The sequence below is a fragment of the Paroedura picta genome, chromosome 8 (assembly GCF_049243985.1).
Source record: "Paroedura picta isolate Pp20150507F chromosome 8, Ppicta_v3.0, whole genome shotgun sequence".
In the NCBI taxonomy this organism is placed as follows: domain Eukaryota; kingdom Metazoa; phylum Chordata; class Lepidosauria; order Squamata; family Gekkonidae; genus Paroedura; species Paroedura picta.
The window spans coordinates 69938409-69956966 of record NC_135376.1 but is presented as its reverse complement, the minus strand read 5'-3'; the positions used below and the strand labels follow the sequence as shown (position 1 = coordinate 69956966).

The following is an 18558-nucleotide window of genomic DNA, read 5'->3' as shown; positions in this document are numbered from 1 at the left end:
TACGGGTAGACCAACCCCAAAGACACAAGCTCCCAACAGTGATGTCCATGCCACAGCTCAAACTAGGGATGTGAAGACAATGTGAGGCAGCAAGGAAGAGGATATCCATACTTAAGACAGGCCTCTCTTCAATAAATGGCTACTCGGTAGTAGCTTAACTCCTGAATTCCGTGTGTAGGAGAATGGCAGCAAAAAATTGCATGCTGAACACAATGAGGTATGTCGATTTCAGAAAGTTAGAGAAATGCTGCACTACAAACATAGCATCAAAAAGAAGCAAAATTTCATTTGTACCCTTTATTCCCTATTTAAAAAGACACAGGTAGACATGCCACCAAAGCTGATTTTATTTTATTTCGTTGTTTATGAGGAAACTTTAAAAAAGAAGAAAAAAAAGCAGGTTCTCAGATATATTACATTCCTTGCTTTAAACTGTGGGGTACCAGAATGCTAGGAGGAGTGTTTAGGTTCACTGTTTCTATGTGTGCACAAAAAGCGTTAATGGAAGTTGGAAAATGGGCTTTTGTCTACATTTTCTGCTTTACCTGACAGCCAGCCCCTAGTCTCCCATACCTGAGAAAGGACACTACACACCCTCCAGAGCAATCAGAGCAGACAAATTTCTCTTCCTGCAAATGTTTGAATGCCTGAAGATATGAAAATAGTGAAAAGTATTTTGGAGGAATGTTGAAACAGTTTTATGATATTCTAATCAAATAAAAACAGATATACTGTCAAATAGGCATGTTTTCCAGTCCTTTCCCCGACCACTTAGAAAGCCATGCAAGATAAATCATCAGCTGAACATATCTACTGGTCTGTACACAGTGCAAATACAATCAGTAGTTTAGAATACGAGATGCCACGGCTGCCTCTGGGAACATTCCTAAGGCCCGTTTTATTAATTAAAAGGCAATGTTCTGTACGTGTTTTATTTCATATGTGAAACAGTAGTCTTTTATCATCTGTCTGCATTGGAAGCCACGTGAAACCAACATTAAGCAAGCATAATGCACAAAATTGTCTAGCCTTATGCCTACATTTGGTTCCTGCCTCCTCGAGAGAGGGGGAGACAGGAGCAAAATATGCACTCAAGCCCAAGAACAAGCTGGGTTAATGCACAGGGTTGGCATCACCTCATGTCCAAATTTCAGCTGTTTTTAAAAGCCTTATTTTAAAAAGTTGAAATAAGTACAGTTAAGACATGCCTATGTATCTTGACCTGTATTTAATCTGCACAGAAATCAATATGGGCTAACAATTCCCTATGCTGGCTTGTAGGATATAGTGCTTTACATTTGGGGCATTCCAGGAAACTTTCGTCGAGAAGATTTGACCGTTTTGGTGAAGAACGCTCATCTTGTATTACCAGCTTGTCTTCAAAGGTAGTCTGGAAATTGTGCAGGACTTCTATACATGCATGTTCTTGGAGCTTCTGAAATATATCATATGAACAACTGAATATTATTAATTTATAATAAAGGAGATCATATTGACAGCACTTCTTTATGGGAGATAAAAGCCAGAATGGCATAGTGGTCAAGAGCAGTGGCTTCTAATCTGGAGAACTGGGTTTACTTCCCCACTGCTCCACCTACAGCCAGCTGAGTGAACTTGGGCCAGTTGCAGTTCTCTCAGAGCTCTCTCAGCTTCACCTACCTCACAGGGTGTCTGTTGGGAGAGGAAGGGAAGGTGATTGTAAGCTGCCCTTTGACTCCTTTAGTGTAGTGAAAAGTAGGATACAAAAAAAACAGCTCTTCTCAGCCAGACATAGCATCATGAGACAAACTACTTGTCAAGAACAGGATATAATTTATCAACTCCTATTCAAGGGGATAATTTCAGAGGTTAGCCGTGTGGACCTGCAGAAGAACAGAAAGATTTGAATCCGGGAGCATCTTAAAGACTAACAGGATTGCTGGAATATGAACTTTCACGACCCATCTGACGAAGGGAGCTCAAACTCTTGAAAGCTCTCACCACCACCACCACCACCACCACCACCCCCCCTTTGCTGGTCTCTATGGTGCTACTGGAATTGAATCTAGCTGTTCTGTTTGGGAAACAGGTGTGTGCTTTTTTTCAAGTTGCACCCTTGAACTTCCGTAAAGAAGAAACACTAAAGAGGTCAGCCAGAGACTGCAAAGAAAATCTATGTTGTGACGAGTAAGTTGAATGAGAATGTTGAGGGGCATCACGTAAGTTTCTGTGCAGGAGTGCCTGAACACAAGGGGGGAAGCAGCAGAGTTGTGTAAGGGAGAAGAAAACTTTGGAGTAGGTCACAGAGATAAATCCAAAGGAGAAAAAGTAATACACAGCAACTTATCAAGGTACAGTACGGCATCAAGCAACGGCACAAATACAATATCTATAGTAAAAAGTGGCATAAAAAAACACCTGCTTTGCAGGCATCTCAGATTCAGCTACATTACAATGCTGAGCCATAGTAATCGGCTTATAAGTTCAGTTCCTTTTTTAAATGAAGGGATGGATCCCAATGATGTTTTACACGTGCAGAAGACACTACTGCTGGCAGAAAGGGTCGCGGGTCACCAATTCCCCTTTCTCACTGCAGACCTCAACATTGATCCTGGGAGTCCACCGATCCGTTAGTGGTATCATTTTAGCGGGCTGCCAAGGGAGGTAAGGACAGCTTCACTTACATAAGCCCCTTTCTGCTGGCATAACAAATAGGAACAGGATCTACCCCAAAATACTGAGAACATGACAGATGGAGAGTTTGCTGGCCACACTGACAATGCGCCAGTTTCTGGCATCTTTGCTAATTGCTTGAAAAAGTGACAAGAACTAGGGGGCAAATCTGCAAGACAAGCTAGGCAAATATTGCCAGCAAAATAGCTTAAGTTCTGCTATGATTAACTCTTAAAAAGATATACCTTTTTAAAGTGGACTTTTTGATCAGTAGAGAAGATGGGGATACTGATTACAGAAGAGAAGATGGGGATATTGATTATAGGGACAATAGCTACGTGAAATGGTAGGATCCAGTAGAAACCCTGTTTGCACTTGGGTCTCTAAGTTCTAGAACTGAACACAAAGGTTCCGTGGTAGAACACAGTCAACACATGAGTCTTATACTGAGCCGGACCTCCAAACCATCAAGGCCACTACTATCTACTCTGATTGGCTGCAGCTTTCCAGGATCTTGGGAAGGGGCCTTTCACATCAGCTACACCTTGATCGTTTTTCCTGGAGATGCCAGGGATTGTATGCTGGATCTTCTGTGAGCACAACAGGTGCTCTGCCACTGAACCAGAACATTTCCCTAAATATTCTGTACCAGAACGTATCCTGTTAGGGCGTTCTGTATCAGAGAACAACATTCCACTGTGTATGTGCACAGTCCACAGAATGTCCACCTCTGGACCTGCAGCACCCAGCCAATACTCTATCAATTCTAGTTTTTGAGGCTGTTAAGGTTTTCACTCCTGGCTAAAAGCAACATGACGAAAGTACATCCAGAAACGCTGAGCTTCACTACTCACCACAGGCTCAAGACGCGTGATCTGTTCTCTTGCCTTGCGCAGCTCCTTAAGGAGCTTATGCAACTGATGCTGCAAGTTCTGGCGATCAATTTTTTCATTCTCAAAATCTGAGGTACATGCCTGGACCTGGCAAGAACCAATGGAGGAAAGCATGGGTCGCATGAAAGGTGTTTTAAATGGCTGGTGCTTCATCCGCATATTTGTTTCTTTAAGAGTACCCACTTCCAAACAGGCCCACTAAAGAAGATTAAATACATTAAACAAAGATTTTTCACATTTGTTTCTAAACCTCAAATCCTGGCTCCATTGAGAATCTGATTACCTGTAAACCTCCAAGTAGCATCAAGCCAGATTGCTATCAACTCAAGCATGCAAAAACTTTGCACAATATTAGGAAAAACAATTCCCTTGCTTTTGCAAACTCCAACAAAACTTTGCTAATCTTAAAACCAGCATTTCATAGCATGGCTAGAGGTATTAGTTCAAGAAGCATCAACAGTGAGGCACCAATAAAATGGTAATCCAGAGTAATTTGGTACCTGTTGCTCCAAAGCTGCTATCCTGGTGTGTTCTTCTTGCTGCTTTAAGAGAGATCTATGAAGCAGTTCAACCTATTGGGGAGCATATAAACAATACCAAAGTCTGATAAGAAGCTTCCAAATTATAAAACTCTAGACATGAGAAAAGTTTTCTGTGGGTTCTACCGGGAAGTATTCAGTTACATCCCACAAATAAAGGTTAGTCAAGTACAGAGAAGAAATTCCCGTCCTTCACCTCTACTGCTTCCTCAAATGCCTTTCTCATTCATTAAACAAAAGGGTCAAAAGCGGTACACCCAAGCTGGGTGCATATCCAAGTGCGGATGGATCCCTCTCACTCCACACAGCATTACTTTCAACGGCATGTATGCTTGGATGCTAAAGCAAATTCACATACCAATGTAAACTCAAGATGCATCAAGAACATTAGTGGCATTTGCACAGGAACTGTTTTTACCAAGTAACACCTTTGAAGTAAGGGTATGTGTGTCTTCTTGCATCTTATAGGAACACAGTGCAAATTCTTCTGAGCACAAATCCCTCAGACCCTTTCCAGTGGGCCACTTGCTTCCTTTCTTATTATCTCTAAATGGGAAAAGGCTTGCATGTGAATACATGTGGGCTGTTTGGGGGCACCATGAGGGCAGCTCACCAGTGCTGCATCACCATGAAAGGGCAGGAGTGACCTATGAGGGGGGATTTTCCTGAATGCCTCAAAGGTCCCTCCTGTCTGCACAACCCCCCCCCCCCAACTCTTATCAAACATGTCTGTGCATGGAATACACCTTTACTAAGACAGGGATTTGCCACTATAATTGTCTATCATAAATTAGAATTTTCCTTATATACCCTCAGTTAACTTGATTGAAAAATTCTTGTTTTCATAGAAGTTAGATAGGATCTTGGGATTCAATAAGTCCTCCTAGAAATAGCTCTTCTATCAATATTCACTTGCTCCATTGTGAATAATTTCAATGGGATTCTGCCTATGTGATTGCACCCAAGTTGTGGGTACCAGTCTTCCCTGTGTATAGTTTATCACATGCTTATCGATGCCACCTGGCTTCACAAAGCAGTTAAATCACTTTTCAGGGAAGACAATGTGGCCACAGAACATTCTTCTGAAAGCATTGTGTACTAGGAGAATTCTACTTATTCTTAGGCTAGACATTTTGCACATGCCGATTTCAACCACTTGTGCAATATTCTGGGAGAAGGTTTCATTTCATGTGGGTGCTCATCTCACATCTAATACTGAACGTTAAAGCGGCAGCAAGTAGATTTGGATTGTTGGCTGTAAAGAACAACAGCAGCACTGTGGGAGCTGGTCACAGGAACAGACAATGCCAACTTGGTATCGCCTATTAATTTGGAAATAGTGGCACACATCCAGTCATGCAAGCTGTCCAGCAGAACAGTGTTTCTGACTGTGGGAGAGAAGGCAGCGATTTCTGCCGCTTCTTTTCCCCTTCATTACAGGCTTCCCTTTTGCATCCTATGCTGCTCCTGAGGGTCTGTAGATGCCCAGAAACAAAGCTTCAAGAATGCTCAGTGGGCTGCAGGCGAAAGAGGAAGTCAGAAGGCCTTTCTCGACAGGTCACGGATGGTGAAATGCACACCATTGTCCGGACCTTTCCTTTGGATAGGCCAATACTGAGCTATTTTGGACAATGCAGTTTTTAATGGGTTGAGCACATTTCTGGTTTTAGGGCCTATATTTATGCTGTTAGCTTGATGGTTGGCCTTACTGGTTGTTAGTGGTTTTAATGTTACCAAGTTGTGCTGTATGTCACAATGGGTGCCTGGAGAAAGGGTGCCATTTAAGTGTTGCAAACAAAGCCTGGACTAACCTGAGACACAAGAGCCTCTGTCCTTTTCCTTTCTTCTTCACACTTTTCTCTGGTTAACTTGCTTTCGTGCATAAGCCTCTTTATTAGCTCTCCTTTGATGCGGTTTTCCTCCTGAAGAGCCTGCCTGTCAGCTTGCTGCTCTGACCTCAGTACATTTAAGTGAATCAGCTCTTGCTGGGTTTCATCGTGCTTCGTTTTGAATGCGTTAAGCTCAGTGCGCAGCTGGGCTACAGCAAGTCTCTCTCTCTCAAGATCGTTTCTGGCTGCCGCCAACAGCTTTTCATGATGCACCTGCTGTTCTTCTGCAGGGAGCCCACCGCAAGAGAGAAATGTGAATCGGAATAGCAAACCCCCCAAAAAACACACACATTATTTCTGGGAAGACAGTTAGCAAGTCTGTGTGATGCACGCCAGAAGCACAAAGGGAACAATATCAGAAGCCAGTACCAATACAATCTAGTCACATACACACGCAATTTGAGAGCCTCCCCTAACACTATGCTAAATCACAAGAAGCTTTCTAGGGGCACTCAAGCTATGCAATTTAACAGACTATCCCCTGAGCTCAGTCTGTTCAGTGCCCCTTGCAGCTCCCCACACCAACTCACTGTGAGCAATGCTAAGAAAGGCTTTCTCAACCAGGGTTTTGTGAAACCCTGGGGTTTCTTGAGGGCCCTGGAAGGGTTTCCTGAATGGATGGGAATTTTTTGTATATTTAAAAAAAAAACATTTATTGGGTGCTATGACCATATATAGTTATGTCAACCCCCCCATGGCCAATGATGGTTATGGAGGGGGTGGGGAGGGGCACAAGGTGAGCATGTACACAGCTATGCTTCCCAACAATATTCTGCACGGTGTAAGGGTTTCTTGAAGTCTGAAGAATGTTTCAGGGGTTTCACAATGGTAAAAAAATTGAGAAAGCCTATGCTAAGGGCACAATAGTGCTGCTATTGAAATCCAAAAGCCAAATACCTGTTGGTTTTATTGCAGCAGGCCTGTAGTACATGGCAGCTTTTTTATGAAGATAAAGGAAAAAATCTTTAAAAGACATAGTACTACAAGACAATTTTTCATGCATGTTGGAGCTATGGGTACGTTAATGGATTATTTGCAAATATCATGGGCACATTCAAAAGGTTTTTAAAAAAGAAAACACTACAGAAAATTATCCTAAATATTAACAGTATATTCTAGCTTCAACTAGCAGCCAAAGTTAACTCAGGCTCATCAGTACTTGGGAGCTAAGCAGAGTTGGCTGCTGTCAATTTTTGAAGAACTTCAAGAAGGTTGGGGTTACTATGTGGAAGAAACCAATGGCAAACCACCTCTGCTTATCTTTTGCCTGGACTGCCCTGTGGATAGGGTCACTGTGAACTGATTGTGACTTGAAGGCACACTCTTCTTCGAGTTTCAACCCCCCCCCCCCCCAAATCGCAAAGTCATTCTATTAGGCCGTGCTTCTCACAGTGTTAGATGTCATCTTGGCAGCTAAAGTGATAATTGGAAAAAAAAAAAGAGAGGAACTCTGTTACAAATATGTGTACTAAACCCGAAGTGACCAAAGTTTGTTACATTATGAAATGTTAAGGTTAAGTGAGTTCATTTGCTTGAGAGATCGGAGAGTCTTAAAACCTTTTTTTGAAAACATGGAAACCTTTTTTGACATTATGGTGGCAAAAACTAAAGGAATCCATCATTACAAGCTGAAGAATGAACATGTTTTCCCTACTGCTGTTTGAACACAAAGTGAATCCTATTTACTTGATGACCCCCGGCCATTCTATGGAGTCCAACACTTTGGAATGTCAGAAGACTCACAAATGGCTGGGCAGCTGATAAAGGGGCTGAGGGCATCCCAGTGAACAAATTGTAATTTATTAAGATCCCCACATTCAGCTAGCACGTGAATCAGGCGCTCTGGGAAAAGAAGAAGCCAGTCAGTTAGCCAGGTCTGTGCCTGCTTTATTCATGGGGCCCAAACAGAAGCTTAGTTAAGCCCGCTTTCCCTGAACATGCCATAATGAAATGAAGGAAGAGGTTTGTGTAAACTAGGTGCAAGGTAAGAAAAAGGTCAATGCCCTCATTCATCAAGTCTCCCCAGAGCTATTTGTCCTATAGAAGTGATAGTTCTTGGGAGATGCACACATGCCTTTGGGAGTCATTTTTTTACGATGTATGTTTAAAACATCCACACCTAAAAAAACAACTTTTATACATCCGCTTCAAATTTTAATTTGCATGTTGGGTACCTTGAGCTACTGTGCAATGTAAAGAATGCTGTGTTACATAGTGCTGGTGTGTGTGTGTGTGTGGACAGATACCTAAGTGATTGGACAGCAACCAAAATTTTTTTGAGTCAACTGTTCTTACATTACTATGAAAATGTGTCAAGTGTGAGAATCAGATGTCAGTTTTATGTTTTCAAATATTGTATTACTAAACACCACAAAATCTAAACAAAACAAAATCCTGACTTGGGAAAGCAATTCAATACAAAATATGATTTTTATGAATCCTGTTCTGTTTGAAGGAGAGCCAACCAATACCTTCAGTTTGGGTTTCTTTGACTTCCTGTCGGACATCAAGTTTGTACTGCTGCTCTAGTGCAAAGATCCTTGCCAAGAGGCCCTGAACGTAGGCCTCCCGCTGTTGATCATATATCAGCCACTGGTGATTTTTCTCCAAAGCCTTTAGGGGAGAAAAGAATGTTAGTCAAATGGCCAACCAGTATTTTTTCCTGTACATCAAATGTATTCCATGTACAAATGCTCCAGAGAACAAAGTTCATTTTGAGCATCAAAATCTAGCAACTAGGACTTGGCAAGGATTGAACCATGAAGCAAATTTTGTGATTAATTTTGTTTTGATCATCGTTCATGAAGTCAGGTTTGTGGCAGGATGCCTGGCATGAACTTTCTGCAAACTCTGACATTGTTCATGGAAGTTTGTGCTGGTTTGTGAGCAGGTACGTTCTCTGACAGACTGTCTCTGCTCAATCAAAATGTTTACAAAACTTCAAGGCAACAACTTGGAGGGCATGTAGAGAAGCATCTGGTCCCCTGTGATTCTAATGTTCCTAGTTTGCACGGGATCCATTTCATTCACTTCGGAACCATACACTTCTGTCTAAAATTTTGTAAGTATTTGACGTATGTGATTTAAAGTATGTCTCACCAAAGAAGGTGCCCCCTGAAAATGTGTTCTGGAAAAATAAGAACTTCCCTGAGGGCACCTACTTTGGAAGCCCATAACTGGGACCCTATACATCTAACACTCAGCAAACTTGGAAGGCAGGTAGAGGTGAGTCCAACAGAGACCCTGTGAATTTGTTGTATCTAGCAGACTGAAGTGGTTTGTAATGAGGCTTGACTTGTGGCATTCTGTGATTCATGAATGGGGAATATCATGAACCACAGACCGCATTTTCCCAGTTCATGAATCCATTAATCTATCAGTGGTGACTGATGGGAATCTCCAGATTCAGATGGACTATTGGTCTGATCCAGTATTCTCATGTTCTTAACCAGGGAGGGGAGCTACAAGAAGGGGCAAGGATGAAAAATTGTTCTTTCCTCCTTGCATCAGTAGAAAGGGAGATTAACTGCAAACTAGTTAAAAGCCAGTACAGGAGGGGAATATATAAATAAATAAATAAATACTTTTTCAATGTGTTCATTTGCAAATGGATTCTGATGTTTCAGCAAAGTCCCTTTGCAAAGTGCATTGGAAGTCAATTGAAAGTGCATTATTCTGTGTGTGCATAGAAGTGCCAAATAGTTCCAGGTTGATGGCCAAAATCCAAAAGCCTTCTTAATGGCCTTGTCAGTCTTAAAAAGCAGGCAAAAACGTACTTCAGCACCTTCAAGGACATTTTAGCGATATTTGCAAATATAAGTTTCTTCCGGTGAGCAATTAATGGGCAACCAGTACATAAGACTTATGTTTTGCATCCCTATGTCATGATTGTCAGAACAAGTTGATGAAATCAGTGAGCTAGACTTTGCAAAAGACTGCACAGTCAGCATGCTTCAGCATCCTGTTTTAAGGGCTTTACATATGAAACTGCTGCATATTGGGTCCATATAGTTACACAGTGTCTTCTCTAACTTCTACCCAAGATCTTTTAACTGAAGATGGCTGGGATTGAAGCTGGAGCTACCTGTCGGAAAAGCTTGTCTTCTGCCACTAAACCATAGCTCTTTTAGCTACTTTTAACTAGCACACAAAACAAGACTCCTTGTCGAGACCTGCAATACATTTTTATAGATGCATATATTGACTGTTACACCAAGATGAAACTATGATGTTTGTTACAGACATGCAAACTAACTATCGGACTGGACGGAAGTCTGGCTCCCATGTTGCTGTCTCAGGCATATTAAAAAAAGATACAGCCATGTGTACAGATCATATTGCCAGGACTCAAGTCCGTGAGATCTGGTAAATCTATTCACGACACCAGCCGTGTCTTTCCATATCTCATAACCTGAAGTCAAGTATATGGATTTTCAAGAAGATTTTGAACTGAGATAGACTTTCATTGCCTGTAAATTGTATTGTGTCATTTAGAACAACTGCTGGACTCAATTAGTAAACAAAATGAACACAGCACACCATGCCATATGCATGACTATTGATTTTAATGAAACTGAAATATTTGATTAGGGAATTCCCCTGCAAAGAAAGAACACACTTACATTGAGCATAGTAGGACTTTTAAACCTCACTATGTTCAAAGGGGCTTACACTGGTGAGTGTGGATAAGACTGCACTGTTAATCCAAGTGAGAACTATGTCTAAGTATCTGCATTCCACTTCTCAATGGTTTTCAAAGTGATAAAAGTTTACAGCTTCAAGATCTATCAGACTGGTGTTATAGCTATTACATTATTAATTTCGTAAATGACTTGCATTTTTAGAAAGTCTGCTTCTAAATTCTAAAAACGTACATAGTAATGGATACATTTCTATTAATATTATTGTCTTTGTGTAGTAAGGCTATACTCCTATGCACACTTAGGAGTAAGTTCCATTTAACTCCATGGGATTTAAATTCCAGTTAACAGGCAAAGGATAGAGGGAGCAGTCTGAATTTAGAAATTTTGCTATAGTTGTGAATATATACAGTGCCCTGCATAAAGTCTTACATCTTTGAGCTGGATTTCAACTTCATTCACATCTCTTTGTGATCCAGGGCAACTCGCACCAGTTTCCTGAAAACAAATGAGAAAAGGTCTGACCTTCATTCATTCGTTGCAAGAACTAAAAGAGCACAATCCAGGGGTGGGGAGAATGCTCCATGTATTACTAACGATTCCATCATTTTTCAGCCATGCACTAGTAGAATCTTCAACTGTCTACATTCAAAAAACATTTCAATTGTCATCCAATGGCCTTAAGCCCACTAGACTTTGATTACTTACATTCTACCCTGCAGGTAACTTTTTTGCTTCATTTAAATAGTACTCTTGATACACCAAGAAGCTTCTCCCTTTATAAATGTCACAGCCAATGTTCTAGTGCCACCTGGCCATTGCAAGTGGTACAGCTAGAAAACAAGGCTTCCACATCAAATAGAGATTTGCCAGATGCTGTTCTTCCGAATAGGTGACAATATATAGGTATTTAGGAATTAGTCTGTACTGCTGATGTCTGAATTGTGGAACAAGCAACAAACACCCCAAAAGAACAAGGAAGACAGATTCAGGAGATCTAACAGACCATTTTCTGCTACACAGAAATGAATTCCACTTTACTACCTTTTGGAATGCCCAATCATTGCCATAAACATTTCAACATACAGAAAAAGATTCTAATATCCCAGCTAAACTACTATTTATTCATGCTGTTTGGAGAACACCAGTGTAGTTACAGTGGCTTGAGCTAGGACTGGACTCTAGACATGTGTAAATTAAGTGTTGTCACTTCTAACTTATGGTGACTCAGGTCCAGAGAGACCTGGGTTCGGAGCCACACAGCGCTATGAAGCTGACCTTGTATCTGTCCCACTCTGTGCCTAATCTGTCTTCCATGGCAGGATAAATTGGTTTAATTTTTCCAAATTAGCCCCCCTCCTGCAGAGCAGTACAGTGTAGGAATCCCATAAGAGCAGTCAGTCCTCCTATGCTAATAACTTGAAGAGGACTCTCATGTCAAATGGATCACAAGATTATGGCAAAAGACAATGAAATTCAATACATAGCCTGACCCACTTGGTATGAAAGTAGAGGTACATCAGACTGTAGCATGATGGCACTACAGGCAGCTTCACAGTGTACCCTCGGTATAACCTGCTTTGTCAGTAAACCCACCTTCTCTCCACAAATCTTCTGAATCCCAGACCAGCTACATTGAACTGTCAAATGGGATTGCAGGATAAAGGATCCAGCGATTCCAGGTCAAGCCAATTCCCGGAAGTTAGGCCCCATTTAAAAAGCACTCTGTTCAGATTCAGGCTATGAAGCCACCAGATCTCTCTTTTCCTATATTGCCCCTTACAGTGAATGGGAATGAACTGCATTCATTCAGGAAACGATGGGGAGCTGGTGAGGCCACAAGGAGCCCCAGACAAGGCCCAATTCAAACCATCCCACCTTCAATTAGTCAACCTGAACCCATTTCAGATTAAACCTGTGAAAGCTCAGCTACCGCTTCATATGAGTGGCTCTGGCTCCGTGGGGATTGTCTACATCAGGGGTAGTCAGCCTGTGGTCCTCCAGATGACAGTGGACTACAATTCCCATGAACCCCTGCCAGCATTTGCTAGCAGGGGCTCATGGGAATTGTAGTCCACGGACATCTGGAGGACCACAGGTTGACTACCCCTGGTCTACATGTAGAAACTTTCATGATTACATTAACAAACAGGATAACTTGCCTGGGAAACTTGAACAGTTCTGGGTCTGTTTTCAAGCTCTGAGCACTTTGTAGCCAACTCATTTTTCAGACGGGCCATCTCGTCCAAGACAGAAGCAAGCAGCTGTTCTCTCTTTGCCATTTCCTTTGTTTTCACTTCCAGTTGGTTCTGTAGGCTGGCAAGATCGTCACTTTTGCCTCTTTTTTTCAGCTCGTCCTTCATGCGTTGGATTTCGTTATCTCTCTCTCCAAGGATGCCCTTGCATTTTTCATTTTCTGTTTCAAGGGCTAATATTTTCTATGTGAAATGTAAGCAGATATTTGAATAAAGAAACTGGATAACCACTTCAGAATATTATATGCCTATTTTGTAATATGCATATTCAAAAATTATGATGAAACACCAGCTTCAGGGACTGCCTGCAGTTTTCCTTTGATACCAGAGAAGTAGTGTGCCTGGAATGTTTATTTTTGTAGCACTTTGCCTAAGCTGACATGTGCACATTTCCAGTTATAAATCTCACTCTTTGCCTGTGAAACAAGCAGAGACTATTTGGAATGGGCATGACTATTTTATTTTAGTGGGTCCATGAATTAAAAAGTCGATATATCATGCAATTTTTTCCTGTTTTTAGAGTAGGCTCAACTACTGTACAGTTAGGTATTTGTGAGACTCAACTTTTTAAAAATAAGGAACTGTACCGTACAAAGACTGCATTTCTGTAAAGGAAAGGCTCCAGTCTGTGCTGATGTCGGTAACAGGAAATTATCCATTAAGGTAACAAAGTGCTTTACTCTACTAATACAGTGGACCTGCTGCACATTCTGCATGGGAAGCTAACAGGTGTTCACTGTCCAATTACCAATTGCTCTTAAAAGCCTCAAATTGGAGGCTGGATGACATGATGTGGCATCCTGAGGAATAATCTGGAAGTGCACTTGAGCAAGACACCCTATTAACAGGAATAACAACAACAAGGGCATTAAGCTTGTTTTGCTACCTTGAGGTACACAGCAGATTTAAGTGTATATGTGAGCTGTTATGGGGAGAGTGACCTCATCAGAGATGCTGCTTCATTATCCATTACAATGATATTTGTCTTTAAACAAATGAATAAAAACCAGAGTCAGCTTTAGGCAGACTACAACCGTGCCAACAGCAGCTGCTGCATCAGACACCATCGGGGCCATTTGAATAGTTGCAAATAATTTCTAGTTCAGGACAGCATAGAAGGGACTCTAGTTGAATGAAAAGAAGGACCTCTGAGCCTTGGAGAAAAGGAGCAGAAGAACTGGAAACACAGGTTGTTCTCCATAGAGAAGGCCAGAGGTGCACACAACTGGAAGCTCCTGCTCTCCACTCTAGAGTAGTCAACGCAAAGATCAATCTGGTTCTCGTGAAGTCAGAGGAAATCCCACAGCTGCATTTAGACATCTCAAAATATGATTTATATAAGCCAAAGTTTGGCCAGGTTCCAGTTAGCTATGGCATCTGAATCTAGACACCGCAACCAGGCAAGGTTTGTTGCTGGACAGCAAAGCACATTTCAAGAGAGTTTGTAACTGGTTTGTTCCCCACAATTTATACGAATTATGGCTCCTTGTATGTTCAAAATCAAAAACTATAGTTTAAATAGCACCACCCCTTGCAGCTGCAGGATTACAAACTTGGGATGTACAAAGGAAACAAGAAGCAGACATGATGGGGCTTCTGCACAATCAGGACTTGTTATTTTTGTCAGGTAGACTACACAACTTTTGCAATGATCTCTGGTTTACATCTCCCCATCTCCTATTTAGCTTGACATCTGAATGAGAAATAAAGCGAAACACCAGTGGCACTAATAGCATTTAATCTAGTATAAGATTCCATGAGTTACTACCACTCACCTTCCTCAAACCCATCTATTCACACCAAGGGGCCTCCTTATGAGCAGGTTATGCGGCAAAGGAGTTAAGAGCAACTGTTTTTTGTAACATGCTTTTCACTACCTAAAGAAGATTCAAAGTGGCTTACAATCGCCTTTCCTTTCTCTCCCTGCAACAGCCACCCTGAGAGAGCTCTGAGAACTGTGACTGGTCCAAGGTCACCCAGCTGGCTGCATGTGGAGGAAAGGGGAATCAAACCCAGTTTTCCAGATTAGAGGCTGCCACTCTTAACCACTACACCATGCTGGCTCTCAACTCGGATAATTAATTCCACCATTAGTTTTTCAACAACTGATGCTCCAGAGTTCACTTAGAGATCTTGTGTGAATAGGCACTCCTCATTCAACTGAAGGAGCAACTTTGTGTCCCTACTGCATTGCCTATCAAGGGCTCAAAGGAAAGCCTTGGTGAGAGATTGCACCTTAAGAGGCAATTTCTGAGTGAGCATGCATGAACTAGCACCCAAGTTTTAAAGTTAAAAGGCAGTCAAACTGTTTGGCACAGTTTAAGTCACCACTTACAATAAAGGTAAAGGTAAAGGTATCCCCTGTGCAAGCACCGAGTCATGTCTGACCCTTGGGGTGACGCCCTCCAGCGTTTTCATGGCAGACTCAATACGGGGTGGTTTGCTAGTGCCTTCCCCAGTCATTACCGTTTACCCCCCAGCAAGCTGGGTATTCATTTTACCGACCTCGGAAGGATGGAAGGCTGAGTCAACCTTGAGCCGGCTGCTGGGATTGAACTCCCAGCCTCATGGGCAAAGCTTTCAGACGGCTGCCTTACCACTCTGTGCCACAAGAGGCTCTAATGAGTACCCAGCTTGCTGCTGGGGGGTAAACTGTAATGACTGGGGAAGGCACTGGCAAACCACCCTGTATTGAGTCTGCCATGAAAACGCTAGAGGGCGTCACCCCAAGGGTCAGACATGACTCGGTGCTTGCACAGGGGATATCTTTACCTTTACCACTTACAATAGCCAGAAAGTAAAAAATGAAACAGTTTAAAGTTAGCATCACCTCCAGAAGCCTTTTTCTTTCTTCAGGTGTCATTTTGGTTTTGCCTTTAATGATTTCTTCCAAAGATTTTTTCAGGGCTGCATTTTCTTTCTTATATATCTGCAACTCGGTTTCAGATTTGGAATCTCCAGACTTCAGCCTCCACTTGGTGACATTTGTCTCACTGGTGGCTTTGGATGTCATTTTTAGGTTTTCTTAAAAAAACACATACACAATCAAGAATTGTTGAACCAGAAGCCTCTTCATCAGTGCAGTACAAAAACGACACAACTGGCTTTACAACTCCCACCAGTCCATAGACAAGATGTGGGACTCAGATCTCACTCACAGATTGATTCAGTTCACACTTAAGTTAAAATCCAAACACTCAGTCTCAAGATTTCCAAGTCCCAAGTGTTTCAAGTTCTCAACTCTTAACTTCAACCAATTCAAGTTGTCAACAACCCTCCAACCTTAACTGATTACAGTAAAAAGTTGTGTATACCAAGATATCAGAGCAGAGATTGTGATTTAAGATGTATTCTATTGGTGCTAAAGTTTATACAGACTATATGAAACTTAATACTGAATATAAGGACTTTTAAAGCTAATTCGTGCCAACTGCTAACAATTTAGTGCAAATTTAACTGTATGTAACTAGTCTTTGTGTGTGCATAAGTACACAATATAGATGTGCAACAGTACATAACACTGTATACCATTCTAGTGTATGCTATTCAGATTCAGGTGGGTAGCTATGTTGGTCTGGAGCAGCAGAAAAAAAATTGAGTGCAGTAGCATCTTTAAGAGCAACAAAGTATTATTCAGAGTATAAGCTTTCATATGCATGCAAAAGAGGTATATCTGAAGAATTGTGCATTCATACACTCAAACTTTGTACCCAAGTTCAATTGCACTTACTCCCAAGGAAGGGTACACAGGACCAAAGCCTCAATCCAACTGCAGGCCACAAATAGACAAACACAACTCCTCCTTGCAAAGCCAAAAGAACAATTCATTGGGAGAAGGCAATGTTCTTTCTAGCAGCTAAGCAGCAAAAACAGCAATCCTAAACAGGGCTATGCAGAATCCTGCTCAGGTATACTCAGTGGGGTTTACTCCAAATAAAGTGGAGTAATTTTAGGATTGTGCTGAAAATTAAGCAAAACTAGGACCGGACAGCCAGACTGCAGAAATAATTCTGAACATTTAGGAGTCCTGTTAAGGTGAAGGGTCTCCAAATAAACAGTTTGTCAAACACTACTCCACAAGTGAAACTCCAGCTCCTTCCACTACATAGTCATGTAAAGCTAGGAAGAGGGCTGGAAGAAGAAACAGGAGTGAGGCTTCATGGGGCTTGGCAAAACGGTGGTGGGGGTTACTAACCGAGGGTACCCTCCCCAAGGTCTGACTGCAGCCTGCCTGTCAAGGCGTAGCAGTCTGAAATCCTGCACTTGAAGCCGAGGAGAACAGCGAGGAGCCAGGGGAATATATCTGACCTTAAATGTATGTGTGAGAGAAAGTCTGGTGGACTTTGCTGCAGACAGGGGAGCGACAGAGATGCAGCTCATAGGAGCCGGACGAGGCAGGGCCGCCCGTGGAGCACCGCACTCCGGGAAACGCCGGAGGACGTGGGCAAGAGGCGCATTGCCCGTCCGAAGATAGCTCTGTGCTTCTCCCCCGGCTATGTCCAGCTCGCAGAAAGCTGACAAGTCCCCCGAGCCCTGGTCGCAGCAGGCGCAGCTGCTTCTTACCCGCTGCCGAAGCGCCTCGGAGCCCCCGACTCGGGGAGGGGCCGGGTGGGCTCAGCCGGCCGGGAGAGCCGCTTCCGGACAGAGACCGCAGCGGACAAGACGGCTCTAGAAGCGTCGCTGCGCCCCGCTCGAAGCCAGCGCCTTTTGAAGGCTGCTTCCGGGAGTTTGAATGCCGCGGCACGCTCTTGACGCCATTTCCGCTGCGTTGCTGGGCGACGAGGCATAGCCGAGGAGGCAGGGCCGGAAGTGGAGGCGTTGCGGGGGAGACCCGCAGGGCGGGGGGGGGGGGCTCAGCCTAGTGTAGCTGAGGTAGGTGCTGGTGGGTGGCCGGGTTGACCTGAAGCAGCAGGATGAAGTTTGAGTCTGATGGCACCTTTAAGGCTCACAAGGTTTTGTTTAAGGTGCAAGCTTTTGTGTGCATGCGCGCTATTTACCCGAAGAAGCGTGCATGCACATGAAAGCTTATATTTCGACTAGAACCTACTTTAACTCAGGTTCATGTGGGTAACTGTGTTAGTGTGAAATAGCACAACATTTGAGTCCAATGGCACCTTTAAGACCAACAAAGATTTATTCAAGGTGTGAGCTTTCGTACGCAGGCACACTTGCTCAGACCTTCCTGCACACGAAAGCTCATGCCTTGAATAAATCTTTGTTGGTCTTAAAGGTGTAATTGGACTCAGATGTTGTGCTACTTTAGGTCATTTAGACTTCCGCAACTGACTTGCCTTTGGTCCGTCTTTGGTTTCCCTTGAGTTCAACGGTAGGTATATTTCCCACAAGGAGTCTTGCCTGTTGGAATGTTTTTTCAGTTGACAGATCTCCCAATGGATTAACGTATTAAAATGTGTCTGAGAAAAGATTGCTCATCTCTAGGTAGTAGCTGGAGATCCTTTGATGAACTGGACGTGCACACAAAAGCTCATGCCTTGAATAAATCTTGGTTGGACTTAACGGTTCCATTGGACTCAAATTCTGTAAGCCTAGCATTGTCTGTTTTAGGGAAAGGCCCACCTCCTGTAAACTGGAAATAGTTTTGTTGTCATGGCATATGTTGGAAAATAAGACCACCCCAAAACATTTTGGTACCTGAAAATTCCAATGGCATCAGTCCATGCTTGGGATTT

The 18558-nt window shown here is 42.7% G+C and overlaps 1 protein-coding gene across 1 annotated transcript; it reads right to left on the bottom strand.

Annotated features, from left to right (window-relative positions):
- Nucleotides 1-335: 335 nt before the first annotated feature.
- On the bottom strand, nt 336-17610 carry CEP55 (centrosomal protein 55). The gene is made up of 9 exons (XM_077350276.1): nt 17432-17610; nt 15699-15892; nt 12776-13051; nt 11046-11111; nt 8445-8586; nt 5896-6197; nt 4046-4117; nt 3507-3632; nt 336-1435 (listed from the first exon to the last, which is right to left on the bottom strand). The coding sequence occupies exons 2-9, from the start codon at nt 15879-15881 to the stop codon at nt 1229-1231; spliced, it is 1374 nt and encodes a 457-aa protein (XP_077206391.1). The 5' UTR covers nt 15882-15892; nt 17432-17610; the 3' UTR covers nt 336-1228.
- Between the last annotated feature and the right edge of the window lie 948 nt (nt 17611-18558).